The sequence below is a fragment of the Notamacropus eugenii genome, chromosome 2 (genome assembly GCF_028372415.1).
Source record: "Notamacropus eugenii isolate mMacEug1 chromosome 2, mMacEug1.pri_v2, whole genome shotgun sequence".
In the NCBI taxonomy this organism is placed as follows: Eukaryota; Metazoa; Chordata; class Mammalia; order Diprotodontia; family Macropodidae; genus Notamacropus; species Notamacropus eugenii.
This window is the reverse complement of record NC_092873.1, coordinates 522,547,710-522,563,172: the sequence shown is the minus strand read 5'-3', so window position 1 is coordinate 522,563,172 and position 15,463 is coordinate 522,547,710. Positions and strand designations below refer to the sequence as shown.

Here is a 15,463-nt window from a genome sequence, read left to right as displayed (position 1 = left end):
CTGACACCCTAGGATAAATCACTAGTTGCTCACCCTAGTTACAGTTCTGTTTAAGTGAATGGATTGAACTAGACTTCCAACTCTGACACTGATACCAGTGGTCTGTGGGTAAGAACATTAGACCTGGAATCAGGAAGTCCAGAGTTCAAATCCAGCATCAGATACTTACTAGCTGTGTGACCCTGGGCAAGTCCCTCAATCTCTGCTTGCCTCAGTTTCTTCAACTGTAAAATGAGGATAATAGCACCTACTACCCACCCAGGGTTGTTGTGAAGATCAAATGAGAGTAACTGTAACATGCTTAGCACAGCATGTGGACATAGTAGCTACTCTATAAATGGCAGCTATCATCTTATCATCATTATGTCATCTAATGAAAGTCTATCAGCATAAGGGATCATGTTTATTCTACATTCTAACAAAGTATCATTATTTTGTTAATGTTATACTTGAACATATTAATGTTATGATAGTGTAACATTATGTATTCTAACATTCTATCCCTGTTAGCTTAAGAGTAAACATATAAGAGGAAAAATCAGTAAAGGTTCAAGGGGAATTTTCTTAATCACAAAAAGCTTTTGTAAGGCAAGTTTAAATCTTCTCTAAATGTCAAACTCTCTTCCATCATGAAGATTCTCAGAGAAATCCTTTATTTGATGGTAATAACAGGTGAAAGGAAATCCAAGGGGCTCAAGGCCCGTACAATTCCAACCCAAATGAAATGACTCCCCTTCCCACAACACGTCCCCAATTTTGTTCCATCATCATTCCTTCAATTTTCCCATAAAAAGTCTAAGATTCTGGGTGAAACACAGGACTAATATCCCAAGCTGCACTGGCAGCCAATAAAACAAACAGATAGCAAAGACAATCATCAAAATGCCAGCCGCTCTAAGTAGCTGATGAATGTGACAAATTTAAAAGCAGGCATTCCCCCCACCACCACCTACTCGCTGTTCTGCCGACTCTGCCTTAAATCGTTCCAATGTGAAAGCAAACCATGGGGACTCGCAGTTGGCTTTCTTTTTCATCCTTGACAGTTCTTGTATCTTAAACCGCTGTGATTTTCCCAATCAGTTATTTCCAATACTAGGAAGGGGGTTGGGGGAAGGGGGAGGGAAGTCATTCCCAGAAGTACTTGTTTCTCCTAATTACTACGTTACAAGCCTCACATTAATCCAGACGTGAGTACGTTTTATTGAAGGACAATAACATACCATCACTTCATAATCGGGGCCCAACAGGCTTTCCCACTTGGATTTCAGTTCATTTTCCAGAGAGCCAGGAACAGTATCTAGATGTAAAAAATAAGGAGCTGAGAACAGAAAACATCAGCATTTTCCAGTAAAAACAGAGACTAAAGAGAGAAATAGAAAAATGGAAAACAAGGAAAGCAAATCAATCTCCAGCTGAGTGAGCAGCTGAAGACAGAGGTGAATCTGAGGAATAACGCCAGTGCCAGCTCTAAGCAAAGCAGGCTTCTCTCGCCAGCCCACCTGCCACTCCCAAGTCTGGTGGAGGATGTGCCTCCAACACATCTTGGCTGCGTGACCCTGGTCTGGTCCTCTAACTGCGAAGAGCCCTAAGTGACTCAGTAAGACCCTAAGTTGTGGAGAGGGAGCTTGCCAGCTGTGTTTGGGGAGTTTTCTCATCTCTTTGATGGAGAGTCTTAAAGGTAAGGAGAAAGGAGGATTTACAAATGAAGACTAGAAACCAAACCTCTGGTTATAAATAAAAGCCCTTTGACATTGCTTTGTACCTGCTGGCTATCTCTCTCCATCTCTTTTGTAGCTTCCTTCAAGATTCCACTCAGGGGCCCCCTTTCTCAACCCTTTAATTACCTGTGTCCCTCCTCTCCAAGTATCATCCAAGCCCACCCTGCCCAACACCTAACCCAGAAGCTTGGGGTACCAGCTCAACTGCCAGCTTGGAATAAAAAACACACAGAAATTAAAGTCTTCCCTCAACCTGGCTATGGGACTGTGGGCAAGTCCCAAATCCTCTCACTTCTCAAGCAAGGCATCACTAAAATTTACAGATGTCTTGTTGATTTGCATCAGTGGAGGAAAGTTTCCACACCAGGAGGTCCTCACATGGGTGAAATCAATCACAGGTCTGAACTTCCTTTCTCCCTGGAACCCCCATAATGTAACCCTCCCTTGGAATAGAAGTTCTTTGAGGACAGAGACAGCTCCTTTCTCTTTGGCACCACAGTGGATGCTTAATAAAAGATTGTTAGACTGTACTGCCTTAATCCCTTCACAATTATAGATCACAGACAGAGATGGAAAGGACTTGGAAATAACTTAAGCCCAACTCCCTCACTGAACAGAGAAGGAAGCTGAGGACCAGAGGAATTAAATGCTAGCTATTAAGATCACTGATTGGATGAAATTCCATGTCTACATGCTCCTTCCCTCCCATTAGAAAGCAAACCATCTGAGAGAAGTGATCTTTGCTTTCTTATCCTCTGTATAGGGGCCAAGGTCCCCCATTGCATCCTAGGCCATCTCCAGTCATCCTGATGAATATCTGGTCCCTGGACAGGCTGGTGACCTGCACAGCCCTTCCGCACGCAAAACAAAGTCAATTGCAAGTCATGTCATAATTTGTCTGATGGCATGGTCTTCTTTGGCAATGAAGGACAAACACAACAATAACCCTCTGTATCCCTGGGGCTTAGCAGCGGAAAAGATGCTTAACCAATGATTACTGGATTGAATTGCTTTAAATGTTAACCACTTCCAAGTAATACAGTCAAATTCAGAGCTTCTAACTTTGTCATTTTACAAATGAGGAAACTGAGACTGGAAATGCTGAAGGGACTTGCCCAGGGTCACAAAGCTCATAAGGATCTGAAGTGGGATTTGAACCCAGGTCTTCTTGTTTCCAAGTTGCACTCTTTAACTAATGCCAAACCAAGCCACCTTGGGTGATGTCTTCCACTCTGCTAGAGGACCTTGCCCTTCTGGGAAATCTCTGTTCTCATGAGCATGTAGCCATATGACCTGGGGCTCAGTCTTCTTTCTACACTTGGCAGGGATTGAGGCTTGTCTGGTTTAATGAGGGCCATCAGTAGCAGGAGCTCATGGAGAAGGTCTGGTTCTGAGCCAGTCTTTGTAGGGAGGACAGCTCCCCTAACCTATCTTTTTCAACTGTCACCCTACAAAGTGAGGTGATCACATGATGTCATCCAGCCTCCCCTCTGGGTGACCTCACTCCTGGCACAGCCCAGATATCAAAGTCTCCAGTCTAAGCAGCACCAAACAGGTAGGAGCCTAATGCTCTTGGCTCTGTGGGCAGAGCTCTCAAAAACTAACTCTCTGCCCCTTTAAAAAAAACAAAACACAGAAAACACAAAACACAAAAGCCTCAACATTTTGTCACAAGATTGGAAAAGTCAAAGAAAGACCAACGCAGCTGGCATAAGCCATCTGGCTCCAAACCTCAATGTGGCCTTCCACATCCCCAGGGCCTTTGGTTCTCAAGCAGAGACAGCGCATTTCAGATGCCGACAACACTCCATTAGGGGCTGCACCTTCATCATTAGAGAACAAAGCTCAGGAATCTTTAAGAGATGCTCCCTTGCACAACGAGGTGAGTTTCCTAATGTGAGTTAGATCAAGCCATTCCAATAATCCCAAGTTGTTCACAAAGTGACTTCTTCAAGCGGAAGTGACATCACAGGGTCACAGATTTAGAGATGGAATGGCTCTTAGAGGCTCATGAATCTAACCTCTTCATCTCGCAGATGACATAAGGGGTAAGTGATTTGTTAGTAATCAAGTTAGTTAGTTAGTTAGTCATCAAGGGCAGGTCTTCTTAGCACCATGTGGAGCATGCTATCCATCACGCCATCTACCTCAGATGTCTCATGGAGACAGGGAGGGCACAGACTTTGGTTCTCAAGGGCTATGCAGGTGGAGTAATATGTTCAGATAAGACCTACTAAGCTGAAAAGCTTATGAACAGAACATAAGCTCCTTGAGGGTAAGAACTATTACATCTGTACATTCAGAGTCCAGCACAAGAGCTCACGCATGATCGCCACTTAATTAATGCTTACTGATTGACTGAATATAGACCCAGCGATTGATAACATATCCCTCACTCAAGTATCAGCATCAGAGGGTTCAGACAGACTCTCTGCCAGAAGAATGACTGCTGGGTGATCAGTTTTTCATCCTAGCATCTCAGAGAGAACCTACAATGGAAAATCCAAATGCGTAAGTAGGAAATGTCAGAAATGATATTTGAACCCAAGTTCCCTGACTATGGTGCCAGGACTGTTTCTACCATACTGTGCATATCCAATAGGATATTAACAATGATAACTAGAGGCATTATTTCTACATCAACTTTAAGTGCAGAAAACACTTTCCTGTGCAGATCAAGTATTATTATCCCCAGTTTATCAAGAGAAAATGGTGCCTCAGGTGGTTTAAATGACTTCCAAACCAATCTAATGTTACAGGATATCTCAAAAGGTTTCTAGCTATTAAGTTTTAATAGCTTAGAACTACAGCCCCTTCTGGGATGCCCTGTATTTATTAAACACCTGCAATATCCGAGCTGCCATGCTTGGTTGTGAGGATAGTGAGATCAAAATGCCAAGCCCTCAAGAGCTTCCATTCTCCTGTTGGAATGGTGGGAGAGGACAGCAGGTAAGCAGATGAGTATATAAAATGTAATCTGAACAGGAAGGAGAGAGAATGGACTGGCAGCCAGCAATGTTTCCTCTAGCATGGCAGTGGCTCTCGGGGTCAAATTTTTTATAATAAAACCAAGACATTTTAATTTCTAACACAGCCAATGTTGATCAACACAAATAAATGAAATTTCTAGGGGAAGGGGGACTGTAAATTATTTTTAAGGGATCTTGAGACCAAAAAGTTTGAGGATAGGTGTACTAACAGGTACATGGGTATTGACAAAGAAAGCAGAGGATTTGAAGAGGGCAAGGGAAGGAGAGACTGCATTCCAGGCAAGGAGAAACAAGGAAGAGCCAAAACTGGGCGTCCAGCTTACTTCTGTCTCCTAACTTCCAGTCTGAGGGCTTTTTGCACTATACCCTCAGTCCCCCCCACATGATGACCAGAATTTACAACAACAAGATCCTGGAAATAGATGGTGAAGATGGATTCAACAGAAGCTACAAGATGGGGCTGTCCTTTTTCTTCCTCACTCTTACTCCCCTCCTTCCTCCAGTCTCTTCCCTACTGGGAAAGGAAAGCTTAATTCTCAGACTGATGCAAAGGACCATCCTTAGTAAAGCTGCTCTGGTAGAAATCTCTGCCAACGCCAGGACAGTAGCTACTCATTTGTGATTCAAGAGTCCGGAACCAATAATAATAAAGGAAGATGGCTGGCATGCCAAAAAACAACACTATGAAGCTGAGAGGTGAGTCTTGGGCAGACATGGGGGAAGAGGTGAACAACAGAACTGAGGTCCTGAAGGGCAAAACTCCTTTCATTCTTGTCTTTCAATTCCCAGTCCAGGTGCTCGGTGCCTTGCACACAGGTTACAGAAAACAAACATTGAATCTAATCGATCTGAAGGCAGTTAGTTAGGAAGTACAGAGGAGGGAGTAGGAAGACCTGAGTGCATCCAGTCTCAAACCTGTGCAACCCTGGGTAAGTCACTTAACCTCTGCCTGCCTCAGTTTCCTCCACTATAAAATGAGAATCCTAATAGCACCTCCCTCACGGCGTTGGCGTGAAGATCCAATTAGGCAACATTTCTGAAATCACTTAGCACGTTACCTGGCACACAGCAGGCACTTAATCAATGCAGATTCTCTTATGCTCTTATCTCATAGAAACAGCCAAGAAGAGATTTAATATGGTGCCACTGACAGAGTGCTATCCTCGGAGTGAAGGGATGCTGGCTTGAATTCTAGATCTTCCATTCGCTACTTGTGTCAGTCAGTCAGTCATTGAACATTTATTAAACACCTACTATGTTCTAGGGACTGTGCTAAACACTAGGGATACACATTTTTTGAAAAAGACCCATCCCTACCTTCAAGGAGCTTACAGTCTAATGGGAGAAAATAAAATAAAAATTATAATTTGCAGAAAAAAAAAATCAGGAAACTAATAAGAAATGGCAAACATGCAGACTTCAGAAATACTTGGACAGACTTATATGAACTGATGCTGAGTGAAGTGAGCATAACCAGAACATTGTACACAGGGACAGCCATGGTGTGTGAGGACTGTTTGTGATCGACTTAGCCCTTCACAGCAATGCCAGGACCTAAAATATTCCCAAAGGACTCTTGATGCAAAATGCCATCCACATCCAGAGAAAGAACTATAGAACTGAAACACAGAATGAAGCAGACTGTTTTCTATGTTGTTACGTTTTGGTTTGGTTTAGTTTTTCTCATGGTTTCTCCCATTCATCTTAATTATTCTAAGCAACATGACTAATATGAAAATGTGTTTAATAAAAATGTACGTGTAAAGCCCATCTAAGGCTCCATGCCATCTTGGGGACAGAGGAGGGAAGGGGAGAAAATTTAAAACTTAGGGAAGTGGTTGTTGAAAATTGAAAACAAATCAATAAATAAATTTTGAGGAAAAATCAGCAAACTAAAAAAACAACCCCAATCTAATGGGAGAAGAGAACCCCCGAGAAGTTACTAAAAGGTGGGGGAGGGGGAGTTACCCAACATGGGAGCATGGTGGAGAAACTGGTCAGGGAAGTCCCGGGGTAGTGCAGTCATGTGAGAAAGGAGATGTCTGAGCTGAGCTCCATCTTTATACGGAGCTTTTGGAGTTCCCAGCTCCATCCTCCAATCAGAGGGGAGAGATGAGTTCGAGTACCAAGACGGAGGGATCTCACTGGATGACGAGGTTTCCCCAATAATAAGCTTTCATGGTGGTCATTTGTGTGACCATGGACAAATCAATGAACCTCTCTGGGCCTCCTTTTATATAAAATGATTTTGAACAAACTAATCTGTAAAATTCTTTCCAACTCTAAATCCATGATTCTAATATGCCCAAATTCAACAACAGACCAAAAAAAGCTGACTGCATAGACATGGTCCAAATGCTTAGGCATCAATCATTCTCTCTCTAAAGAGGAGATCCAAACTCCTGCCGTCTTTCAGGGTCCCTTTCTGCTGCCAATCTGTGACTCTCTGATGCTCTGGTTCTTATTCAAAGAAGAGGGTAAAAATGAAACCATGGTAAGTGCTCACAGCGAGGGGCAACATTTTGTTAGAATAGGAGATTCAAGATTCCCATCTATCATTCCCCTGACATTTGAGTTCAATTCAACTAGTAGCTTTTAAATGCCTACTACGTGCCAGGCACAAGAATGAAAATCTTTGGCAAACCTTCAAAATGGAGCAAAAAAAAAAAAGCCACAAAACTCTGAATTCTAAAACAGCGGTGGGCTGGATTCTCCAAGAAATGTGAGAAGTTTAACTATTCTGACCTATTGCGTTACAATGAGTGAACACAGATCTGCCTGGGAAAACAAGAACCACGCCTTTGTAAATGGACCATGGGAAACCCACAAAGCCAATGGAATTAAGACATTCACATCTCAAAAAGAATTAAGTTTGGTATTTCTGAGAAACACAAGTCAAAGTCCATTACACTTTTACAGTAAATACAAAAGGTAGAAACCTCTTTACAGATCAGCATTTCCCAAACTAATTAAAACAAAGAGCACTTATAGAATTGGAATATATTGATAGAAAGGACATAGATTGGTTGGGAATCTCAGGATCAAAAGGGACTGGGCAATTTTAGAGGGGGAAAAAGATTAATCAAAATTTATCCTGTCAAATCTCTCTTGTGCAAACATTTGGCAAATCCTTAATTTCATATTTACTATTTTTACCCCAGATTTCTTCCATGGCAGGAATACCTGGTGTAAAAACTCCCTCAATTGCTACAGAGATAAATTCATTTATAACTTAGTCTTAGGAGAGTTGCTAGGGGCGGTCAGAGAAATGACTTGCCCAGGGTCATTCAAAGAGCGAATAGGTATCTAAAGCTGGACTTGAACTCCTATCTCCCTGATCCAAGACCAGTCCTCTGGTCACTACAACATATTGCTTCTCACTGTGTATTTCCAAGGTTGGGGAAATAGTAGCAAAGAAAAAAATCTCAACTTCCCTCATGGGATCCTTAGTTGCTTCATGTGGAACACAGTCCTCCAAATCAGTTTGGGAAAGACTGTCATTGGTGGAAAGGTGTGTAAGGATGTACATGTCACCATCAGGAATCAAATGATTTTGCTCTTTATATGGTTCCACGAATGTCTATGGGACTCCTGCCACTGGTGATGAAATGAGAGCAGTAACTGACCAAAACATAGAACACATCTGCTCCTGATGGGCTCCAGGGACGATGCAGTGGCTGGTAGCCATGTCCAGTCATTCATGCATCTGTCTTAAAAATCCTATTCCTCATACTCCCCACTAATGCAAAAATCAAAGGAAATAATAATGGAGGTTGGGAGGGGGAATATAGACCAACATATGGAATTGGAAGGGATCTTGGAGGCCACCCAGGCTAAGCTATATCCTTGAAAACATCCCGGACAAAAGAGTCATCTCGCTTTTGCTTGAATCCATTCAATGACAGGGAACCCACTACTTCCAAGAAGCCACTAGGTGGTACAGCAAATAAGGGGCTGGACTGATACTTAGGTCAGTATGTGTCTGAACAAGTCACTTAATCTCTCCTCAGGCTCGGTTTCCTCATCTAGAAAATGGGGATAATAGCAGCCACCTTTCAGATCAAGTGAGATCAAATATGGAAAATACGTTGTAAGCCTCACAGAGCTAGACAAATGCTATCTATTAGGGTTCTTATGCTGTTATGCTGTCAGTATAATAACTATTATTTTTGCTGAAGCAATCTACACCACTTGTGGCTGCCTCACAGGGTCAGGAACTTCTTCCTGACATCAAACCTAAACCAAAGGCCCCCGAAGACATGAATCACGGAACCTGGGCTCACCAACCCTGTAACTAAGCTGAAGGTATTCCAGATTTGGGAAGGAGTTCAACATTTACTTAATACCAATAATTTCATACAGGAAAACAAAGATCTTCAACAGTAAGAAAAATCAGAGGATGAAGACAGAGCAAGGGAGAAATTTCAATAGACATATGTGTGTGTGTATATGTGTGTGTGTGTATATAGACATACACATACATATTATGTGTGTAGGTATATGTGTATGTTTGTACATATGTATGTGTGTATATAACGTGCACATGTATATATGCATATATGTGTGCATATGCACATATACATGCATATCATGTGTGTGTACGTATTTGCATACTGTTTGTACATGTGTGCATATGTGTGTACATGTATTGTGTAGGTGTGCATATGCATACCTGCACACATGCAGTATGTGTGTGCGTGCATATATGTATATATATCATGTGAGAAACCTAACATTTTAAAAGGTTTTGTAGGGGTTTTTCTTTTTAACGTTTACTAACTGCAGTAAAAAAGGAAGCATTTAAGACCTTTAGAGAATCATAAAAATTAGAGTGGGAAGGAATCTTGGAAGTCTATTCTCAGTGTTCTTAATCTGGGGTTCATGAACTTGTGTTTTTTTAATATTTTAATAATTATTTCAATATAACTGGTTTCCTTTATAATTCCATAATACAGGAAAGGTTAAGAATGCCTGATCTCCAAGTTTTCAGATCTTACAGAAAAGAAAACTGAGGCACAGAAGGGCTAAGGAGTTGGGATGAGAACATACAGTGAGTTAATGGCAGAATCAGGACCTGATCCCAAGCTACTGAAAACAGAAGGTGTAAGACATCAAGCCCCTGAAATGAGCAGCGTGGACCTACTGAAAGTCTGCAGCGTCAGCTTGGCTTTATCTTCGTCCTTCGAATGATCCATTCTGTCTTGCTTCATTTCATGTTCATCATCTACATTCGTTTCAGTCTCCACAGCTCCAGGTAAAAATAAGGTTGGCGTTTTGGGTGGTGCTACAAAAGTCCCCCAAACATCAAATTAGCCTCATGAAATCACCCATCGTGGTTTATACTTCAAGCCTGGAGGAACTTGTGGATTAGTCAAATACCTGCTTCATAAAGGGAGAAAGGGAAGGCAACGGTGTAGTGACGTATTCAACATCACACAGGCAGAGTCAGGGACCATATCAAGAACTGATTGATTCTGAGGGCACTTAGGTGACATGGTACATAGAGCACCAGCCCTTGAGTCAGGAAGACCTGAGTTCAAATCTGGCCTGAGACACTTACCAACTGTGTGAGCCTGGGCCCCAAATACCTCACTCCCCCCACACAAAAATTATTGATTCTGAATCTAGTACTCTTTTTTCTCCAGACCAATTTAGTCCTTTTCTCCAGTTTCTTGGCCTTCTCTCAAGCCCTTCAGAAAGGGTATTATGAAATAAGATAGATGGAAGCACTCTGTAAAATACTGAGTAATCCATAAAGAAAAGGACTTATTCATTTCATCTAAAATATCATCCATTTATAATTTAACTACTTGTCTCAAAATGTCTCCTTATGTTTAGTCTTAAAATTGCTAATTAAAAGGTTCTTCAATATTATTTTTAAAATTGTGAATATATTTTCATTCATTCAAAAGGTATTCATAAAAATATCTAGCTTTTTGTGCAGAAGGTTTACAAAGCACTTCACACAGGCTGATTCATTTGATACAACAACTCTGGGAGGCGAGTGCTATTACTGTCCTGATTTTTACAGATGGGGAAACTGAGGCACAGAACAATTATTTGTCCTGGGTCACATAGCCAGTGAATATCTGAGACAGGCTAGCCTGTAAGCTCCTTTAGAGCAGAGACTGTTTTTCTGCCTTTCTTTGTATCCCTAGAACTTGATGCGCGAGGTACTTGAGGCATTTATTTTTTCTGACTGAACTTTGGCTTTCAAGACCCTTTCTACTAGTGCTTCAAGCTCTCCTTCCACAGGTCCCTCCTCTTCAGTACTGCTTCTGGTGTCCAGCACTATCTAAGCTCTTGATGGAGCCTTGTGCCCTTGGATGGAAGGAGGTGAGACACGTCAAAGAAACGAAAGCCAAGGTTCTTTGCCTCCAGGAATTTTCTGTGGAGAAATACTTGTAAGTATCGAAACAAAGCAATAGAAAATGACCTCCCCAACTCAGGATCATCCACAATTCTACCAAAAGGAGTTTAAAGTTCAAGATAGGGGAAACTGCATGGACATAACAACCTAAGCTCATGGGCTTCTATGATCAGAACTGGACAGGGACTTAGAAATCCTATGATCCAACACCCTCAGTTTAAAGATGAGGGAACAGATGGAAATGTTGAGTAGTTTTGAACTACATCTTGAGCAGTTAAGACACTTCATGGATGAAGCAACAAGAGGGAAGGGTATTTTGTGTAAATCACCAAATTTTTAAAATTACAACCTGCCTGAATTAAAATTGACTTTAAAGACAGACTGTAGGATCATGATAATAAGCATAGTGATGTAGCCCTGTAGCCTACTTTGCCAAGTGTTCTCTCTCCACTGCCTGCAAAGAAACCATCCTAGTTTATGTTTGTATCTCCAGCACCTAGCAATGAGCAGATGATTAGTAAGCACTTGTTAAATGAATGAGTCTCCCAACCACATGAGACACACCATGAAGTATTCTTGTTCCCATTTTACACATGAGGAAGCTGAAGATCAGAGAGGTCCAGTGACTTGGTCAGGATCACACAGCTATGAAAAGTTGGAGCTGTTACTCAAAGTCAGGGCTTCCTGTTGATGTACTATCCATCATTCCCCTCCCCACACAACCTTAAAACGTAGATTTGCCCAATAAAAGATTCTTCCTGCTCACCAAACTGACACACTCTACCATGGACAGCAAGTTAGAGTCAAGTGCCCCATATCAGCTGTTATAACCATTAGATTTAACATAAATATTGACTTAAACTTCTCTAAACCCAACACTGCATTTTTATAACTATTCCTCTCAAAGAATATTGGTGGTGTTAAATGTGGAACATAAAATGAAGTTGATGGGTCATCTACTTTTAACAGCAAAATTACTTTCATGGTACACTGAGTGCTTCAGCTTAAATAAAGATCACTATCAGTTTGACGGAAAAAGTTTCCAGATCTAAGTTCTCCCTGTAGCTGCGGTACTGGAGAAAATCAACTTTCTTCCCCCCAGATAAATACTGCTGTAACATTACTAGACTCTGAATAGTTTACTCAAGTCATCATTGCTGTACTGAAAGATATTTCCTTAGGTTTTCATCCTCTGTTCACAGTCACATTTTGAGGTCAATACATTAAGAAATGAAAGAGGTATAAATTTATAGCCAACATCTTGGATCAAAGAAGTCCTGTCAGGGAAAAGCAGCAGTGAAGACACTGGGCTCTGTCTTTTCAAATCTATTCTTTCTCATGACATTATAAAGTCAATCAGAAGATTAAATCCATAGGAGTTTTAGAATAAAATGTAGCTTTCAAAGTAATATAAGATTTAAGGTTTATCAAGTGCCAAGACCCAAAGATGAAGGTGCCACCACTTTATTATTCAAATGTGAATAATAGACAGATTTTGGAAAGGACAAGCTGGTTGGAGAACGGATTCTCATTTCCATTTGGAGGAGTAAGAAATTGGCATTGGCCACATGTCAGAGATCTAATGTCTTCCCACTCAGGAATGCTACATCATCATAACAGGCAGTTCAAGGTCAACAAATGGCGAGCACTCCACTGTTGCTTACTGGTCCCAAGGTATCTTGGGGCCATAGATTCTCAACATTCCCCTCATTCAACCTTCTCATTTTACAGTGAGTAAACTGAGGCCTAGGAAAGGGAAAGCATAAATTCGAGTGGATTCGTTTATCACCAAATTTCATAAAACAGGATTATTTGGACAGAAGTACAAATGCCAGGAAAATCCAACAGCCATGACCCCACTGAAATGACAAGTTTTGTGGAAAAGGGAGGCATGAAAAAGATTTACCTTCATCTAAAGATCTGTCAAGAGGAAGAGGTAAGGAAGAGGATGCCTTTGCTCGTACTAGAGTCAGGTGTACCGTGTTTCCTGCCTTGCGCAACACCTCAATAACATCCTGATTGGCAAAACCCTGGATGTCTACTCCATCCACCTGTGGAAGGGAGGAAAGAAGTAAAGGAGGGAGGGAGGAAGGAAAAGAAGGAGGGAGAGAGGAAAGGAAGAAGGAAACAAGCAATTATTAACTCCTACTAATGTGTCAGGTACTGTTTTAAGCATTCAATAATGACTATTTCATTCAATCCTACAACAATTCTGGGAGGTAGGTGCTATTTAGAAAGTTTCACTAGGGAATAAGCTGTTGGGAAGCCTTAGCTTCTCAGACACAACTCTACTGGAAATGAAGCCTAGATCCTCTTTCCAATTCTTTGAGGACTAGATAGAAAGAGGCAGGTTAGTTTGTACTAAAAGGAATGTGTATCAAACATAAAAAGGAATCCCCTGGTTGCAGGCTGGGTGATGTCCTGGGACAAGCAGACTCTTGTTCCCCCACATTTCTGAAGTCTCAGAGATCTCTTTCAGCCTTCAAAGAGTCTCAAGAAGCCATCTATCCATCCATTTCTAAGCAAAAATATAATTCAATTATGTGAGATAATAAAACTGATCAATAAAAAATTTCCAGCAAAGGGGATCCTTCAATCTTTCTTAGTTATTCTGTTATGCCCCAAGTATATTTCCCAAAGAATAATCCAAGTCCCATTGCAATAGTGGAAGCTCATCACTATAGACTTTGGGATCTACCAGCAGTATTAAACCTCCTACCAGCCTCCTACCATCCTTCCACCTTGGAGAAGTTTCCTACATCTTTTCATGTAGAAACCTGGTCTCCAAGAGCTTTTTGGTTGGATGAACTTCAAGAAATCAGAATATGCTGAATGCCCGATCCAACCCCCCTTCACACTCTTAAAAAGTCATCCCCACAGAGATATTATAATAATGAGAATTTTTTTTTAATTTCACCCAATTCTCAAATTAAACATGGTTACTTACAGCAACTATCCTGTCCTGAGCGTGAATTTGGCCATTATGATCTGCGGCACTGCCTGGTATTATATTTTTCACATAAATCCCTGAGACATCCCCTGAATGGGCACAAGAGAAATGAAAAAGAAATAAATCACTAGTTATTGCTTGACTGCCAAATATTCATCTCCAGGACATGAAGTAACTGAGTTGAAGGGCTGACAATGAAACCGATGTCCAACATATTTCCAAGGTGACAATCAGCAGGCTGGTCTAATTTACTTCTTTGTGACAATGGAAGTTTCCATTGGTAGAGGACTGGTATTTGGAAGTGAAGGTGATATGAAAACAAACAAAAAATCAGCTAAAAAGCATGTTTCAAGGAACTAACTGCATTGCCAAATATATCCATTTTATCTCTGGGGGACAGTAAATTGGCCATAACCTGCCAGCTATCAACATGACAGTCAGGACGTACTTGATCATCTTTCGTGGGCCAACTGATGACAGAGATCCAGTTTCCAACCTCTTCATTCAAATGGAACTGATTTCTTTCCAAGTTACCAGTGACCTCTTTATTGTCAAATTTCCTTGACCCTTCTGCAACCTTTGACATTTTAGATCACCCTCACCTTCCAGGTACTCTCCTCTCTAACTTCTTAAGACACCAACCTCTCTAGGGTCTCCTCCTACATAGAGGATCATTTTTTCAGTCTCTTCTGCCACATCATTATTCATATCATGCCCCTACCTGTGGGCAAACCTCAGGGTCCTATCTTGGGCTCTTTTCTCTTATGCTCTCTCACTTGATGGCTTCATTAGGTGCCATGGGTTAAAGTATTCATCTCAATGCGGATGATTCATAAAGTTATATATCCAACCTCTCCTGAGCTCTATTCATAATTTGAAGCAGCTACGTGGCACAATGGATAGAATGAGGGACCTGGAGTCAAAAAGACCTGCGTTCAAGTTCAGCCTCACACGCTAATTACATGTGTGACGTGGGCAACTCATCTAACATCAATCTCCCCAAGTGTCCTTATCTGTCAAATGGGAATAACTACGTACCTATCTCATAGAGTTTTTGTGACAATCAAATTGATAAGACAATTTGTACATCTTAAAGTACTACATGAATTCAGCTAGCTAGCCATAGCAGAGGTGACAGTAGTATTTGTAGTAGTGTTAGTAGTAGTGGTCATATCCCAAACGGCTCTTAGACATTCCAACCAGGATTTCCTAAAGGCATCTCAATTTCACTATGTTCAAAATAGAACTCATTATTTTCCCCCAAACCCATCCTTCTTCTGACTTTCTTTAGTTGAAAAGAAAACACTACCCTCCTTTCTATCCCTTGAGTTCACAGCCTAGACTCTTCCCTTTCACTCACCTCACATCTGTAATAATGACCGAGTTTTGTCATTTTGGCTCCTATATATCTCTCCTATCCCTTCCCTTCTCCTCA

The 15,463-nt window shown here is 41.3% G+C and overlaps 1 protein-coding gene across 3 annotated transcripts in view; it reads right to left on the bottom strand.

Moving 5' to 3' along the window:
• The window catches only part of PATJ (PATJ crumbs cell polarity complex component), a 325,916-nt gene that overhangs the window by 276,065 nt on the left and 34,388 nt on the right, over positions 1–15,463 (bottom strand). For 2 of the 3 annotated variants that reach the window (XM_072649698.1, XM_072649699.1), the window contains exons 10-13: positions 14,026–14,117; positions 12,985–13,129; positions 9,852–9,992; positions 1,221–1,297 (exon numbers count right to left, since the gene is read on the bottom strand). In XM_072649698.1, the coding sequence (XP_072505799.1) occupies positions 1,221–1,297; positions 9,852–9,992; positions 12,985–13,129; positions 14,026–14,117 (455 nt within the window). The remainder of the gene's footprint in view (positions 1–1,220; positions 1,298–9,851; positions 9,993–12,984; positions 13,130–14,025; positions 14,118–15,463) is intronic. The other variant, XM_072649701.1, reaches the window with a different exon arrangement.